Source organism: Grampus griseus (genome assembly GCF_964374135.1).
Source record: "Grampus griseus genome assembly, chromosome: 3".
NCBI lineage: Eukaryota > Metazoa > Chordata > Mammalia > Artiodactyla > Delphinidae > Grampus > Grampus griseus.
The window spans coordinates 75,642,426-75,661,236 of record NC_139019.1 but is presented as its reverse complement, the minus strand read 5'-3'; the positions used below and the strand labels follow the sequence as shown (position 1 = coordinate 75,661,236).

Genomic DNA, 18,811 nt, shown 5'->3' with positions numbered 1-18,811 from the left:
GCTTTTATGACTCTTGTCCTTAACTTTTCACATTTTAATTATATGTCTTGATGTGGGTTTCTTTGGGTTTCTCTTATTTGGAACTCCCTGGGCTTTCTGGATCTGTTTTCTTCCCCAGATTAAGGAAGTTTTCAGCCATTATTTCTTAAAATACATTTTCTGCCCCTTTCTCTCTCTCTTCCCCTGCTGGGACTCCTTATAATGCAAATGTTAGTACACTTGATGTTGTCCCCATGAGTCCCTTAAGCCATCTTCACTTTTTGTCATTTTTTTCTTTTTGCTCCTCTGATTTTCTATGATCCTTTCTTCTTCTTCATCTAGTCTGCTGTTGCATTCCTCTAGTGTATTTTTCAGTTCAATTATTTTATTCTTCAGCTCTGTGACTTCTGTTTGGTACTTATATGTTCTATCTCTTGGTTGAACTTCTCACTTTGTTCATCCATACCCTCCTGAGTTTGGTGAGCATATTTATGAGCATGACTTTGAACTCCTTATCAGGGAAATAACATCTCCATTTCATTAAGGTTTTTTTCTCTGAGGTTTATCTTGTTCTTTCATTTGAAACATTTTCCTCATTTTGCTTGAATCTGTTGGTTTCTATGCATTAGATGAAAGAGCCACCTCTCCCAGTCTTGAAGTAGTGCTCTTGCATAGGAGATGAACCTTATCATTCAACCTTGCCTTAGCTCTTAGTTGTCTCCCAAACCTTTGTGATTGTCCAAGCAGCCTATTCTATTTTTTATTTATTTTTGGCTGTGTTGGGTCTTCGTTGCTGCGTGCAGGCTTTCTCTAGTTGCAGAGAGCAGTGGCTTCTCTTGTTGCAGAACACAGGCTCTAGGGCGTGCGGGCTTCAATAGTTGTGGCACACGGGCTCAATAGTTGTGGCTCATGGGCTCTAGAGTGCAGGCTCAGTAGTTGTGGCGCACAGGCTTAGTTGCCCTGTGGCATGTGGGATCTTCCCGGACTAGGGCTCGAACCCATGTCCCCTGCATTGGCAGGCGGATTCTTAACCACTGTGCCACCAGGGAAGTCCAAGCCTATTTTATTTTTAATAGCCCTCATAGTTGAGGATGTGTGAAGACCTGTCAGTGTCTCAAACAGGAGGATCTCAGGCAGCACCTAGATTCAGGCTAATTGAAAATCATTCCCTTAGGCAGCAGCTTTTAAATTATGCAGATATATACAGTGGGAATGCAAGTGTAAGCCCAGCTGGCCACCAGAGACAGATGATCTGGAGGTGTCCCCTGGGTGACAGTCACAAAAATCAGGGCTTTGGATGAGTTTATAAGCTCCTTTCTGGGAGATACTGATGAGCTGTGGTGAAGCAGAGGGAGAGTGCAAAGATAGCATTCCCTGGCCTGTGTCCCCTGAGAGCACCTGCATACGTCCCTAGATGTGTGCCAAACCTGAAAGCTGCCCCTGAGGCCAAAGCTCCAGGACAAGCAAATAGGCCTCTTTCATAGAAAGACTGGGGTGTGTTTCAGTCTCCTGTTTGTTCAGTGCCCTGCCTGGTGGTGGTACCTTGCAGATAACTCTCTCTTGATTGTTACAGTCCTGTGAGACTCAGGAACACCAGCTCCCCTGACCACCAGAGTCAGGCAGTCAAGGGGCATCCCCTGGGTGGCAGCTGCAAAAACTGGGGCACCAGCCATGTGTAAGAGCTCCCCTCTGAGGTGTCCGGAAGGGTTTACAGTCGGCCCTTAGATGTGTGTTTAATTAGAAGCCTGCCATGATAAAATTATAGGCCCATTTCACAGAGAGATTGAGCTCCTTGGTCTGTTACTTCTTGCTGTGCCCTGAGGGTGTTAGCTGTTTAAGACCTCTTTCTCTATTGTTTACAGTCCTTTGGGACCTGCAAACATAAGCCCCTCTGGCCACCAGAACTAGGTAATGTAGAGGTGTCTCCTGAGAGCAGTTGCAAAAATTGGGGCACCAGCCGAGGTTCTGGGAGATACTGGCAAGCTAGAGCAAGGCAGAGAGAGAATGCAAAGATTGCATCCATCAGCCTCCGTTGGCCTCTGTTCCCTGAGAACACTTCCATAGGCTCCTAGAAGTGTGCCAGAGCAGATTCCTGCCCCTCAGGCCAAAGCTCCTGGACAAGCAAATTGGGCTCTTTCTTGGAAAGACTGGGGTGTGTTTCAGTCTGCTGTCTGTCCAGTGCCCTGGGAGGTGGTAGCCTGCCAAGAACTGTCTCTCGAATGTTATAGCTCCAGGGGACCCAGAAGCACCAGTCCCCTGGCCTCCAGAGCCAAGCAATCAAGGGGTACCCCCTGGTGGCAGCCACAAAACCCAGAACATGAGACGTGGGTAAAAGCTTCCCTCCAGGAGACACTGGTGCTCTGAAGCGCAGTATAGGGAGAGCTCAAAAATGGGGCCCACCAGCTTCTGTCCCCAGATAGTATCCCAGCAGGCCCCTGCCTCTCTGGCCAACTTTTTAAGATTAGGAAATGAATTTTCTTCACTTAAAACCTGGGCACCTTTCAAACAGCTGCCTCTGTGCTGGGCCCTGGGGTGAGTGAGTGCTCACGAGCTCTTTAAGAGCCATTCTCCTTTCACCACAGCACGTTGGGTCTCATGGATGCAAGCCCATTGACTTTCAAAGCCAGATGCCTTGAGGGCTCAACTCTCAGGTGCAGGGCTCAACTCTGAGGTGCCTTACGTGGTGTACAAACTCTTGGCTACTCAGGGAGAAGCTCCGGGTTTGTGAGTTTCCTCCTGATGGTGGGTAGCTGCACTGGGGGTGGGGTTTATGGTGAGATTCTCAGCATCTCCTATCCACTTGAATATAGCCTTTTTCTCATTTGCCCCACATGAAGACGGTGCTCAGCTAGTTTTCAGGGGGTGTTTTTTGTGTTTTTTTTAACCGGAAATTGTTCCATATGTAGCTGTAGAGTCGGTGTGTCCATGGGAAGAGGTGTGAGTTCACGATCGTCCTAGGTCACCATCTTGAACTGCCTCATAGATGTAAAACCTCAGGCACCAGATGTGTGTGAAAGCTCCTTTCGGGGAGATACTGGTGCTCTGGAACATGGCAGAGGGAGAGCATGAAGATGGTACCAAATGGCTGGACTGAGGCAGTCGGGGAGAGATGGTTCCTGCCAGAAAAGAAAAAAAAGATGGTGGTTGCCAGTCTCTGTCCCTGAAGAGTACCCAGGTAGGCCCCTGAATATGTTTCACATCAGATGCCTTCCCCTCATGACAAGCAAATGATCCTTTCCCACACAAAATCGGGTTGCCCCTGGATCAGCTGCATCCATGCTGGGCCCTGGGGAGGGTGAGTCTGAACACACAAGTTGGTTTCTGAAGCTAGATGTTTTGAGACAAATAGACTAATAGAACAGAATTGAGAGCCCAGAAATAAATCCAAGCATATATGGTAAATTAATATTTGACCAGGGAGCCGAGAATACTCAATGAGAAAAGATAGTCTTCTTTTCAATAAATGGTGCTAGGAAAACTGGATAGTCACATGCAAAAGAATGAAACTTGACCCCTATGTTACACCAGTCACAAAAAATAACTTGAAATGGATTGTAAGACCTGAAACCATGAAACTTCTAGAAGAAAACATTTTTTAGGAAGTTCTTTGACATGGGTCTTGGTAATGATTTCTTGAAACTCACACCTAAAACACAAAAACAAAATAAACGAGTGGGACTGTATCAAGCCAAAAAGCTTCTGCATAGCAAAAAAAAAAAAAAAAACAAAACATTAACAAAGTGAAAAGACAATCTACAGAATGGGAAAAAATATTTGCAAACCATATATCTGATAAGGGGCTAATATCCAACATATATAAAGAACTCATACAATAACAAAAAAAAAATAAAAATGGGCAAGGGACCTGAATAGACATTTTTCCAATGATATACGAATAGCCAACAGATCCATGAAAAGATGCTCAATAACCCTAGTCACTAGGGAAATGCAAATTAAAACCACAATGAGATAGCACCTCATGCTTGTTAGAGTGGCTATCATCAAAAAGATAACAAATGCTGGTATGGATGCAGAGGAAAGGGAACCCTTGTACACTCTTGGTGGGAATGTAAATTGGTACAGCCACTATGGAGAACAGTATGGAGAGGCCTTAAAAAAATTAAATAAATATAGAACTACCATATGATCCAGCAATTACACTTCTGGGAATTTATCCAAGGGAAACAAAAAGACTAACTCCAAAAGATATCTGCACCCCCATGTTCATAGCAGCATTATTTACAATAACCAAGACATGGAAACAATCTAAGTGTCCACTGATGGATGAATGGATAAAGAAGTGGTATACAATGAAATAGTATTCAGCCATAAAAAAACAAGGAAATCCTGCCACTTACAACAACATGAATGGCCCTTGAAGGTGTTATGTTAGTGAAATAAGTCAGAGAAAAACAAACACTGTATGATTTCACTTATATGTGGAATTGGAAAAAAAAAAAAAAAAAGCAAAAATAAAAGCCCAAACTCACAGAAAAAGAGAAAAAAAATTTTTCTTTTATCTATACAAGATGATGGATATTAGCTAAACCTACTGTGGTAATCATTTCACTATATGTGTACATCAAACCATCATGCTATATACCTTAAACTTGTATGTCAATTATTTCTCAAACCTAGAAAAAGAAAAAAAATCTTGATGTTTTGGGGGCTCATCTCTCCAGGTGCAATTCTTAAAAGTTGGGGAAGCCTGATTTGGGGTTCAAACCCTCACTGCTCAGAGAGAAGTCCCTCCTGATTGTGGGTTCTCAGGCTAGGGGTGGGGTTTATGGTGTGGTTGTGTCCCTGCCTCTCTTACCTGCTTCGATGTGGGCCTTCTCACGATGGCCAGTGTGTAGACTCACTCAGCCAATTTGTAGGTTATTTTCAGAGGTAGCTGTTCCATATGTAGCTGTAGATCCAGCATGTTGGTGGGAAGAGATGTGTTTGGGATCCTTATGTGTCGCCATCTTCAAAGCTTTTTAGTTTTTTAAAGCTGGTGGTAAACCCTTCCAAATTCCAGGTCATTTTGAAATTAAAACAGAAAAAGCAAAAACCCCGGTTAGTTTGCATAATAACAACACCTCCCCACCACTGAAAAAAAAAAGTATCTTTTGAAATGGGGGAACCAGTAAGTCAGATTTCTTGCCTTAAAAACAATCCCAATCCAAAATGTAGGGAGACAAGTTTCATCATAGTTGAAACATTAAAGCAAAGCTTCTAAGTACTGTAACACTGAGGGGAAAGGCAAGATAGGCCAGGTGCCTTTTGTTTCCCAAATAGAAAGCCTTTCCTGCTGGGAAGAAGCCACTGAAGTACAAAGAGAAAAACAGAGCAGCCATGGAGTTGGGAAGGTGGAAAGGAGGGAAAGAGGGAAAGAGGGAGGGAGGGAGGGAGGGAGGGAGGGAGGAAGGGAGGAAGGGAGGAAGGAAGGAAGGAAGGAAACTGGGTTTACTGGTTCATTCAGTCAAGGCTGAAATAAAGGCAGCTTAATCTGGATCTTTAAATCACCACAACACTTTTGCCAGAAATGTGTATTTGAACTCCAAACTTTATAGATTTCAATAATGTTTGATCTGTCACTTTTTCAGGCATCAATAAATTTACAAAAAAGCTGCGGAGTCCATATGCAATTGATAATAATGAACTACTTGACTTCCTTTCCAGAGTCCCTTCAGATGTGCAAGTGGTATGTAGGTTTCATTATTATAACTACAGGCATAGCTCATTTTATCGTGCTTCACTGATATTTCTTTTTATTTTTCTTTACACGTTGAAGGTTTGTGGCAACCCCGCATTGAGCAAGTCTATTGGAACAATTTTTCCAACAGCATTTGCTCACTCTGGGTCTCTGTGTCACATTTTGGTAATTCTTGAAACGTTCTGAACTTTTTCATTATTATTATATTTGTTATGGTGGCCTATGATCATTGATCGTTCATGTTACTATTGTAAAAAGATTAATACTTGCTGAAGGCTCAGATGATGTTTAGCATTTTTTAGCAATAAAGCACTTTTAAATTAAGGTATTACTGTTTTAGATATAATGCTATTGCACACTTAATAGACTTCAGTATACCATAAACAGAACTTTCATATGCACTGGGAAACCAAAATATTCATGTGACTTGAAACATTTGCTTCACTGCAGTGGCCTGGAAACAAACATGCAATATCTCTAAGGTATGCCTGTATCATTTTAATGTAGTGTGGCATTAGGTTTTAACTTTTATATCCATTTAATTTTGAAGGATTTAGAAGAGCTAAGTAAAGCTAATAAAGCCTGTAGAAGATTTTGCCATTCAGGAATTAGCCCAGTTGGGGTGTTATCCAAGAAGAACTTACAGAGAAGATTGGGGAATGAGAGGGCATTGCATAGAGAACCTACCAGGGTGTCAGGGGGACAATCCTCCCCCAAGGTTCAGCTGGAGTTTGTGAAGGGAAGTCACCATCACCTGAAGGAGGAATTAGGAATATTAGATGGTGAAAGCAAAGTATGCCAGCAGATATTGAGAAAAACATTCCTTAAATAAATTGCATGAATTAAGTGAGTTTTAAAGATGTCTGTTTTAGAGATCAGTGAAGGGGGAAAGAGTAACTGATTTTTGAGAACCGGGGCATATCTCAATCCTTTGAAAGCCTTGGAGGTTAATTAATGCCCATTGATCATTAAATATTTTCAGAGTAAAATGAGAAATGTTTTTATCAAACTATTGAAGCTGGGTTGCAGCAATACCTTTTTCCTTTGTTTCAGCTGAGTTTTTGATTTGGTATCAGACATGAGAGTGGGCTGGATGGAGATGAAGCTTATATTAAACAAGCACACAGTAAAAAATTATAGAGAACCATTATTCGGCCCTTCAAAATAGATGGAGATGGTTCTGCTTTTAATGTTACTTGGGTATAGGCAATAGAGACCTCAGCCTGTTACCAAAGTTCACATCAGGGCTCTCATGTAGATTCTGGCAAGATTTCCCTTTTCTGCATCCCAGCTGCAGATCGCATACAGCTTCCAGAGCGAGCACTTTCTTTTTCCCCAAGCATAGTCTCCTCTCAATTCCTTTGCTTTTCCTTCCTTTGCCAGAAAGTGGCCACCTGACCAGCCTTTCTCTGAACTCTGTTTAAACAGGTGCAATACCAAGAACTGAAACCAGATCCTTCCCATAGCCCATGTAAAAGGAAGAAAAACAATCTTGGCTAGCCAGCTCCCAGCACTGAGGAGACCAGCATCTGTTTGGGAAGATAAAAGGAAAAGCCTTCAGCCTGAGCCGCATTTCCTTTCTTTCTGTTTTTTATTTATTTTGCCATTTTACCATGATTGAGAGAATTTGTAAATAGTGTACAAAGGCATATGTCTTTGAAAATATACTTCCATTGTACAGAATCAATTTGATAAAGGTTTAGCTATTGCTGCGTGAAAGCCTTGTTAGCTGTGGATAATAATATAACACATTGGAACAACAAATGTAAGAATGGTAACATTGGGAGATACACATTTCTCTAATTACAAGTGTAAGAACTAGAATATTAAATGCTCAGCTGTGCTCTGATTAAATCTACATAAAATGTAAATGTCAATTTGATTTTAAAGTTTTTTTTTAATGTGACTATTTTTTATCTAAAAAGTAATCCATTACGGTTTTCTATGTTTTATACATTTCAAAAGGGAGGAGGGATCCCAGAACCTAAATAATGGAACAGATGCATTACAACTTAACATAGATTCGGATCCTGATATTCATTCCTGTGCAAATTATTTAGATATGACTAGGCTGACTTTAAGCTAATGAGTGAAGGTATATTCACCTCCTCAAGAGAATCTTCCACACACTGAAATCCTACAAAGAAAATTTCCGAATCTTCTATCATTCCATCTAAAACCTTAAAATCTCTACAGGACTACACAAAAAAATACTGCCAGGTTTATAAATGATGATTGCCTATAAGGATTTTTATACCAATCACTATTAATTTGTGCCAAATTAGCAAATTAGCAACCCAGTTCAGTTGTCAAAAATCTAGCAAATTAAATCCACATTGCTTTTGGTGTCAGATTATGCCTCTGTGCATCTAAAAATATTTAATACTCAAGTGTTCTCACAGAAAAAAAAAATGTATCTACTTTCTTATTAGGTTACTGAACTGCTTTAATATGCATATTATGATTTTTGTTATTAGTGTGAATTTTAACATAGAGGAGAATGCAGTGTGCTAAGTGATATGCCAGTGTTTCATTACATTCATTTATAGAAAATAAAATCATTCTTGAAAATATGAATGCATGAAAACCTATTTTGTAAAATAAACTGCTTATGGGGAGGGGGTTTGCCTTTGAAAATGTTTCACTACTTACCATAGCATCTATACTTAAAAATTGCATTCCCGACTCTCATGTAGTTTTTGTACCTAACTTCCTGGTATATCAAGGGAGTATACCTCTAGAGAGAGAGAATCTGGTGAGAATGTCTTACTTCCCTGACTTGGTAGGGGACTAAGCTTGGTTGAAATTGCTGCAGTGTTTTGCACTACTTTATTAACAATGGACTGGGATAGGGTGAAGGTGGGGGGTCATGCTGGAAAAATGTAGAAAAGCCAGAAGCGAGAAATATATATTTCACTCTATAGGAAGATTCTTTAAAAATAAATTTAATCTCATCAAAGTTGATTTTTAAAGTATTTTTATTTTAAAGCTATGTTGTTAAATACTGTTTCTTATGATAAAACTATTTTGATCTGTTTATACACTATGCTTGAAAGAATGTCAATTAAATTCCCTTTCTACAGAAAGGCTTTGACCTCAATATGCTCTATTTAGCGCATCATGTTTATAATGACATACTTACATCCGCATACCATCATCGTTTAAGACAGACGTAATACTTCATAAAGTTGATGTTGCTACGGGAAGTTTACTGATGGAATAATTTGTTTGAAATAACTTTTGATTATACTTTGTGTGAGATTTGTGTTCTGTGCTGACATTGTCTACTCAAATGTCTACAAGCCTGATATTCTAACACCTCCGATGTACCTAGTGGATAGCAACCATTAACAGATGACTAATTTCTGTTTCATGCTATCAAATTTCAGATGTTTAGTTCAATGGTAAGGTTGACTATTCACTGCATTAAATAAAAAAATAATCTTTTCTAAAAATAATCAGTACTTTTTTTTTGGTCTCATATAAATAATATTTTACTTAAAGAAACCCAGGTTTGGTTTGGAAGAAAAAAGGCTTTCCCTGAAACCTTGCGTGCTGTATAAAACGCAGCACCTTGCAGGGGTGAGTATCCAGTGACACTCCTAGAGAAGTAAGAACTATCTTGAGGCATGAAAGTGATATTTAGGGGAAGCTTCATTGCTTTTACAAACTACTGCACTCACAGACTGAAAACAAGAGACTGAATAATAGAACTTTAACCAGTTCTTTCTCCTTCTCACGAAGGCAAGATTTTGCCTTTTGAAAGCTGCTTAAGTTTATTTGTTTCTGAGAGGTTTGTAAACACATAAATATTTTAAGATATCTTAAGAGACTGGAAGTCACTCTAACACCTATTTGGACTGCTATATACAGTAGTCATATGAACTATGAAATATATTCCTCAATATCCTTTACTGAGTAAATTCACTGAAGGTCATTCATTATCCAAACTACTATTATTGCCACTAATTGTGGTAATTTATAAGAAATGCATATTTAAAACTATTTCCATTTACAAAAAGAACATGGTAGTTCTTGTTTATTTTGGTGCTGGTTCCACAGACTCAAACTGATAGGTGCTGTCTGGATTCCAAATTAATTTTGAATCATTCTATACACTAGGATAATCTGAATCGAAAGATTCTTTAAGTGACTTTGCTCTGTGATATATTTATTGAGTACCAACTATATGACTTGCCCTGTCATAGGCAATGGTCAAACCAATGATAGCATATTAAAATCAAATCTGGAGTTAAAGTATAGTAAGAGCAAATTTTAATTGATGTTTCTGAAAGTATCTTTTATAGAATTTTATTGTGTTATTTAGAAGTGAAGAAAAATTTAGTAGTAAGTTCTCTTATCCAGGGACCATATTCCCATTTTGATCTCAATATCCAAATGTCTCTAAATGCTGAAAGGAATCTACTTCTGTATTAACAGGTCTTATTCAAAGGCTTTAATTTCAGTTTATACACTAGTTAAATATACCTAAATGTTTATTTTTGAGTTTTGTAATCAGCATTAAAAACAAATCAAAATATAAAAGGCAGTTGCTGTTCCAGAAATGCAAGTAAAGAGAGCCACCATTATACTTCTTGCAAAAGCCTGTTTATTATTAAATTAATGCTTAAATTCTGGGGCTTTAAATGTCAAGCGTGAGTGTGTGTGTGTATTTGTGTACAGATGCCTATTCATTTGTTTGATTAGTGTGTCTAGAATCAGCCTTTTCTAATTGCTTGGTCAAGTATGAATTAAAACCACATAAAAAATAATGAAAAGAATACTTACAATAGTGTCATTCCTTTGGATTATAATTCTCCTTCCCAGGATGACTGGTGTAACTCACTGAAAGAAAAAAATATAAAACATCCTTTTTTTCTGGTGAAACTGTTACCTCTTCTGCCTCAGTTTCTACATTTGTACAGTGGCAGTCACATCATGACTTATTCCAGCTGAATCGCTGAGATTTAAGAAATACCAAGGAAAATTTCTCATCATGTAAGAATATTATGCAGATAAAACCCCTTAAATGTCCAAAATGGGTCATATGCTATAGAAACTAACAACACTGTGAAAGGTTTGCAGGAATTTAATGTTTCTATCTGTGCTTTTCCAAAGGGATCTGGGGTTAAGAACCAAAAACCAAAAAAGGTCAGGGGAGATGAATCAAATAATTCAAATTGGTTTCAAATGAGTTTCAGTTTATTGGGCTATTCCTTCGCATTCTGAACTGGTAACAACAAAAAAAGTGTTCTGTTGCATGCACAAGCAGTATTTTTGTAGACAGGTTTTTTTTTTTTTTTTTAATGTATATGATGGTTTTGTCTCCAAACGTCACTGAAAAATTATATGACTCCATTTTAAAAAACAGTAACGAAATGGCACTGCTCTTCTGCTCTACTCAATTAATGGTGTTACTAGATTAAGCTGAAAGCTCTATTTGTATTAAGAAAAACAGAAATAGGTAAGTAGCTGTGCCAAAGTTTTTTTCAGTTTGTAGCAAAAATAAAATTGCAACGTAATTCTCCCCTGCTGTAGATTCTTCAGTGGTCTTTCAAAAAGAGAAAAGGAATGACCAACCTGAGAGTCAATGAGCGAACCTACAAACCACCTCTCATTTTCTCGGGAATAAATAAATGCATCTGAGGAGACCTGGCTGAGTGAGGTTGTTACTGCTACTAGTGAGGCAAGATGGTAATATAGGCTTAGTTCCCCATTTTGGTCAAAGACAAGCTTCAAAATGACACGAGTCAACATGAGGCATTTTATTTTGCCAGAGTTCAAATGGTAAGTTAGGAAATGCTAACTGCATAGAGAAAGGTGCGCCCCTGGCCCCAACCACTTTTAATTGTCTCTTGATGACTGAAGACACATCTGAGACAACAGTCAAGAGTAATTACAAAGACAGCTGGACAACAGCAGAGAGGTGAGGGGGAAGGAGATGCCAAGATCTGTCCCAAGTTCAGAGATGTTCTTTTAATAAAGCTACTCAGAATACTGGAAACCTTAAAACTAAACTCTACATTATTTCCGCAAAACATTTTTCCTACAGTACTGATTATAACAATTACAAGTCAAAATCTGTGTATAACTTGTAATATTGAAACCATGGAAAACAATTTATTGATGTCAAGAACTAATAAACTCTGCAACCTTACACAATGGTATACCTACCCCTTCCCTTTGTCCTGGAACTCTTACAAAGTTCAGATTTCACTAACACAGAGACCTAGCAAACCGTAGGAAGGTCTCTGAAGCACATGGTAACCCACCCAGAAAAGTAAAATACTATGTACGTTTTTAGAAGTAGTTTTAAAACAGATCAATGTAGTATTCGGTCTTATTTGAAGTTGCTGAACATTACCTTTTAAATTTCCCTGTAGGATGAAAAAAAGCATTTTCAGATATAATAGATAAAAACTTTTGGGGGGATATCATGAAACATCCAGCATTTGATAATTTAACCAAGAATCAGGCATACTAACTCTTATAGGGTGGGTTACCAGGTACACACCATCCATTCTTCTGGCACTATGATGCTAATACAAAGAACACACATGTACTTGGATTTCTCAGTGACTGACAACAACACTGACAAGCAAGTGAGAAATCTACCCAAAAAGACACAGTGATGTGATACTCACCAGTGTACTGTAGTTATGATGTAGGTATCCAATGTATTTATATAAAACAATTGTTAAAATATTGTATTTTGAATTGTACTACTTAAAACAGTAACTTACAAGAAGCCATTTTCCTCACCTTCACAGAAGAGGTGCAAAATAATATGCTCTGGACAACAGTGGCAAGACACTTTCGCTCAGAATTCTCTCAGTAGACGACTGACTGCTTACATGTGAATTAATGCTGTAAATAGTAATATTTAGAAGGGAATTTTTTCCAGGCGTATTATAATAAAAGAAAACAATTCTCAATTTAATCACACAGTAGTGAACTTCCTTTAAAGGAATTTAAGATACAGCCTTTGATAAATGTAGTCATCATTTAATCTTACAGTTTCTCCCTGATTTGGGGTGTTGAATCTGGAAAAAAAAAAAATCAGAACAAGTAATTCTTCAGGTTCCCTGAAAGCTTCTAAAATCAGAAAAGGCTAATAGTGAAGATATGGTATCATGACTCCACAAGGTGTCTACATGAAGTTTAAACTTTAGCAATTTAGGAATCCTACTAAACAGTAATGACCCCGCCCAATATGGTAGGGCACTGCTTTGAAGAGGCTTAAACAGAAGACAGAAGCAGCGTATCAGTAAAATAAGCCAGATTTACTTTCAAAGGAAGGGCATATAGTCCAAGAGTATTATTTGAGATCTGCATTAGATGATACTAGGCTTAATTACATCCTTACCTTGAAGAAAAATGGCATATTTTAAAAATGCACTTTATATTTTAAAAAGTCCAGTAGATGCCAGTTTAAATAAGACAACTTTAGAAAAATTTCAAAACTGATTCTTATTTATATTAGGAGCATTACTTTAAAAAATAAATTGGCTACTGGTGTTATACACAAATATAAATCATGTTGCAGAGAAACTTGGAGAAGTGAAAAACAAATATTCAAAATTCTATCAGAAATACACCACTATTAGCAATGGATTTGCTTACAATCTTTTCCCCTCTGTAATTTTACTTAGATAAAATAATTTTTAATTACATTTAAATAGTTTCTATTTTTTAAAAAGGACTAAAATTAATCCAGGAAAAAGGAATTAAGGGAACAAGTTCAACCCCTTTTTATAAATGGCTTTCAACCTCTCTTTAAGTCTATTTCCTCCAATAACATGACTGAGTATGAACTTAAAAGTATTTTGAAAAAAAGAGTAAAAGAACTAAAATCATGGGAAAACAAGAAATGAGAAATCTAGATTTGCATCACTTTTAAGAAAGGACTGAATATCACTAGTCGAAATAGCCTATTTCTGATGATACCATTAAAACTGGTATTTTTATTCTTTATTTTGAGTGAATTTTAACTAAAAGAATCTTCCACCAAACACTTATCTTGACCCTTGGTTTACTGAACATTGTTCAAAATTTTCAAAGACAGTTTGTTCCTGAGATGAGGAGATCTGTCTGCCATTTTTCTGATTTTATACCTTCACTACCTCCTCAGTATATTAAACAGCATCTAGAAATCTTTACCCTCTTTAAACCACAATGATTCCTAACCATTTTCCCTCATCCCTTTGCCAAGTTTTCATCTTTACAATTCTGCTTTTAAGTTTTCATGGAAAGCTCTTTAAAATGCATATTTTAACACCACATATTACTTACTGCTCTATAATTTTGTCTCTGTTATAAAATAGAAACAATGCAAAGTAGAAAACAATGCATCTTCAGGATGAAGTCAGATAACCAAGATATATATTCCTTAAAACCAAAACAAAAAGCTATTACAAATCAAACCATTCTGGTCATTAGAAAAATTTATCAGTGTCATGACATAAACCATGGCTGACCTAACCTTTAAGTTGAGAAGTACTGACAACAAACTAAATTCTTTTTATCTGTCACCACTTTAAGATTAATGATTTTTTCAACATGACTATTTCATCTGAGGACAGAAGAATGGAAAATCATTGGAAATTTTAGTTCATCTCTTATTAAGATAAATGATAGTATAATAGGTGTAAATTCAAAGCTGAATTCCAGACTTTCAGTTCAGTGCAATTTACCTGCTGGAAGTGCTAAGCACATTTTTAAAAAATTCCACTCTTTGGTAGAAATAAATCATACATTCCAACATAGTCATTCTCTATTAAATGTTTAACACCCATTATGCATTAATGTTCACTTGATCTAATTTAGATACTTTTGAAAGGAAGAGGATTAGATTTACCAAATCTGGGCTCAACTGTCTGAAAAGATTTGGGGACCACAGTAAAAAGACAAAAATTTGGAGAAAATGTTTCATCTTTAACTGGAGACAGCTCTTTATAGATGCTTGAATAAGGAACTTAATTTTTTTGGTCTATGTTAAGGGTAATACTACATATTACAAATTAAATATATAAAAATAACATTATATACTTATCTTATTAGGAATATTATTTTTATATAACTAATCACTGGTTACACTTTGTTGATTTAATACTGTTGGATCTTAATTCAGCAAGTAGTTTAAAAACAGAATTCACTATATTTGTTCTAAAAAAGAAAAAATATATATATATATTCAACAGTACAAATACAATATTACAAAAAAAATCAATCACTTGTGTCTAGTGCTAAGGGTTATATTTCAAGATTACAAAAATATATAGTGTAAGTGTATTTGAACTATATGCCTACACCAAAAAACAAACAAAACCCAAACCATATGGTAATGAATTCAAATACATAAAATATTAGAAAATATTTTGTACATCAAATATAAATACAAAATGTAATTTTGATTAACACAAAAGTACTAATTAGCAAATTCCTCTGTGATAAAAAGTTAATCACTTGGATTTGTGATTGGAAAATGTCCTTTTAAAAATAATTTAATATAATGTTCCCCACCCCCAGCAATTCACGTAAATTCATGTGTCTAAGAAAGAAAGTTGCTTGGTACTTTCATAAACTGGGAAGCATGAGTTAAAGTATAACATTTTGGATGTTCTCAAAGATTAGCATTTACTTAAGAGAGAAAACTTTTTTGACTGTCTAACAATCAATAATGTTAAAACTATCTTGTTTGTTTCCTCTGAAAAGGTCTTCTTTTAGTGCGATTTGCAGTACTCTAAAAGATGTATGCTTAAAACCTAAAAAAACAATACCACAACCTTTTCTAATTAACTTATAGTCTAATAATCTCTGATTCTGTATCAGAGCAAATAACCACCAAAGTACATCATCCTACCATAATTCATCTTAACCTACAAGGTGAATTTTTTGATAACATAATTTGATTTATAAGAAATAGTTAACTATTCCATGTCTTCAGTTTTGACATCACCAGGCACAGCGTAATTCCAAAAATGCCATCACTGACCTTTCTAACTCAATCCACATTTGTTATAAAAACAATTATCATTCTGAATTTTGCAAGCTCCACGTCAGCAAGAGGTGCGACTGGTGTGGAAGCTACGTGATAAACGCCTGAGGGAAAGAGTGCCTCATGTCACTCAAAAATGACCCCTTTCTACTGATTAAGGGGCAACAGTGACAGGCTCTCATCAAGTTCATCACTTAACTGGAAAGGTGTGTAAATGCATATGGATTGCACATTCCATCAAAAATTTTCTCCTGTGAAGGTATTAATTTAACTTTCTATAACAGAATAAGCAAAAATGGCAAACATTTCCTAGTGTTTATATAAAGGATCCTAGCATTAATGCATTTATCTAGGAATGAGTACTGGGGTTCACTAAGATTGCAAAAGCACACACCACACTCTATTCACTCTGAAACTGCTAGTCACACTGATCAAATGATTAAACTATCAAACCTTTCACATTTAAAATGAAACGAGAACACCAATTATTACTGTAAATTTAAGAAACACCCAAACTGAAATTAATTTTCTTCAACAGCCTATACAGAAGACAATAAAACTAGACTTACCTTCCTAGAATGTAAGATTTTCCTCTTTTACTGTAGTCAGCCCCTGTCAAGCATACCACCTGGTACATAATAGGTGTTCAAGAAACGATGAATTCAAAACACTGATTAATTTAGCATTTAATTTATATGAGGACAAATGTTTTTCTGGTTATCTTGGACTTAATGAAAGGACAAAAATTGTATATACTTGGACCACTTTATTATGTGTAGGGAAATTAAGAACTAGTAAGCTCGAAAACTTCATAGAGACCCTTCCTAAAAAGCTGCCAGGAAACATTCTAAAATCTTTTATATTCCAAATGTTTGTGGGGATTACGCATAGAGAAAGCTGAATCTTAACAGCTCAGAAATCTCCTTCCAAGCTTTATTTTCTATTGTAATAAGGGCTTTCATAGGCCTTTTTTTCTTTTTTCTTTTAAAAAAAAAAAAACAACTCCATTGAACTATGATATGAAATCTGGCAGAGTACAATGATAAATAGCATTACTCAGCCTTCGCTTCTCTTCAGTGGCTGCAACTTTGAGATGCCTACAGCTAAAATGCCAGGGGTCAGAAAGTCTATGAATTTTATCTATTAAAATTTCCCCTTTCTCTACATCTAAAATAAATTTGAGGCAATTATTATGTTTTCTAAAATAAAACATAAGTAATATGGGAAATAAAGTTTCTTATTGCAGGTTTAAATTCATATATATTTATTGGTATTTTTAACTAGGCCACAAAGCAGTAATCTGTTTGCCAAGTTATACTTTTGAAGAAGTACAAACTGCAATGACACCTTCTTGAGGTAGAGACTTCAATGGCATTTGAGTGTTTAATATTTCATGTCAGCATGGCTTGTAGAAATTGGCAGACAGAACAGTTATGAATTATTAATACTAATTGCAACTAAATGAATATTTCTTGCGAACATTTAATTTAGAAAACTACTTTTTCTTAGCAGTTAATTATCTACTTTTTCTTAGCAGTTAATTATCTCATTAACTTAGAATTATTAGCAACTTAAGAAATTACTATCTAAATGATTCGTTATAACTAAAAAGAGGAGTTAAGAATGCAAAAGGAAGTAACATTTATTAAGTGCCATATAGGGTGAATGGCTAATAACTTAATTCTATCATGACCAAGATACCTGGTGTTATTTCCACTTGACAGGTAAGAAAACCAAAGCTAGAAAGAAACCTGCTTTGTAATTCAGTTAGTAAGAAATTACACAAGGATTTGAAACTATGTCTGTTTGATGTCAAAGTCTATGTTTTTATTAGTTTACCAAGCAAGTGTTATTCCACATGCCTTCACAAGTGACGTAAAGTGGCTACTCTTTGGAATAAAAATGTTCCTACACATCATCTGGGGAAGCACTTTACTCTCTATGAGCATTATAACGTTCCTTAGTCATGTTTTCTCTGATATTTTGGCAACTAACAATAAACATCAAAAGAGAGTTGTATGATGTCACATTTGAAGGCTAACTAGAAACAGCTAATACTTCTTACAGTATGTGTAAAAAATTACTGATTTAAAAATGTAGGAAAAAAACTTGACTTTTATTCAGAGCTGATAAAGTAATGTAGCAATTTTTAGTTTAGACTGTAAACCCAGTAATAAGACTCTCAGCATTTGTATCCTGCTAAAAGATCTATTTCCAAAATAAAACTAAAGTGTGCTTCTTTAGCAGATTAATTGCTGTGAGATCATCACTTAAGTTACATAAAATCGAAATGGAAGTTCTAATGTTTCTTTTCCAGCTGTATCACAATGTAACTTATTCCCACTAGTAAAGCAACTCCAGTTTCAAAAGTAATTATTATCCATATCCTTTCTTTTAGTTTTACTACAAATTACTATTAGGAAAAACTGCAAATTGAAATGTTACTACTCTGTAAATACATACTGTACATTAAGATTTTAGATAAGCTCAAATTCTTTACTTTGTTGCCATTTATAATCTTAATATTTAATAAAACGTTATGAAGCAAAATGTTTTCACTTACAGAACAGTGGTTACATGGAGTAGAAATACACTTTCTATAGGAACTGCTAAAATCAAATAGATCAAGGGATCAAACTATTAGCACATTTACTAAATTTAAAAACCAAAAGAATATATTATTGCGAATTTTGAAATGTTTACTTTAGAAACACGTAAAACTGAGTATTTTATTCCAACAGCCTACAGAGAAGAAACAGGGAGCTACATGTTTATAGGTGCACATTTGCATGAATATTCTTGCCATGATGCTAAGACCCAGAACACCTAGAAGAGAGGACATTACATTTTGATTTGAAAAAATATTTAAATTAAAAAATTTTACATGTACAATATAAATAAATAATACTTTTAGAACAAAAAATAATAAAGACTAATAAATGCAATGTGTATCAAACAAAACTATTTTTTACTTTTGAGTTAAGTCCTACACACTGGAAAAAGAAGCCTATACTATGCTTTGGATAAGTTCTTTAAGTGCTTTAAAGATTTAGCAAGGCTGCAAATTCTGTCAATAAATAAATGAAATTATTTATTGTTTATAAGCTATGAAGTCCATAATAAATGACAAAGCAAGC

General features: G+C 35.9%; 1 protein-coding gene across 14 annotated transcripts in view; it reads left to right on the top strand.

Annotated features, from left to right (window-relative positions):
- The window catches only part of MCTP1 (multiple C2 and transmembrane domain containing 1), a gene marked incomplete at both ends in the record, with an annotated part of 537,186 nt that extends 529,781 nt beyond the window's left edge, over positions 1-7,405 (top strand). For all 14 annotated transcript variants that reach the window (XM_082650521.1, XM_082650520.1, XM_082650519.1 and 11 more), the window contains 2 exons: positions 5,568-5,665; positions 7,106-7,405. In XM_082650521.1, the coding sequence (XP_082506647.1) occupies positions 5,568-5,665; positions 7,106-7,177 (170 nt within the window). The remainder of the gene's footprint in view (positions 1-5,567; positions 5,666-7,105) is intronic.
- Between the last annotated feature and the right edge of the window lie 11,406 nt (positions 7,406-18,811).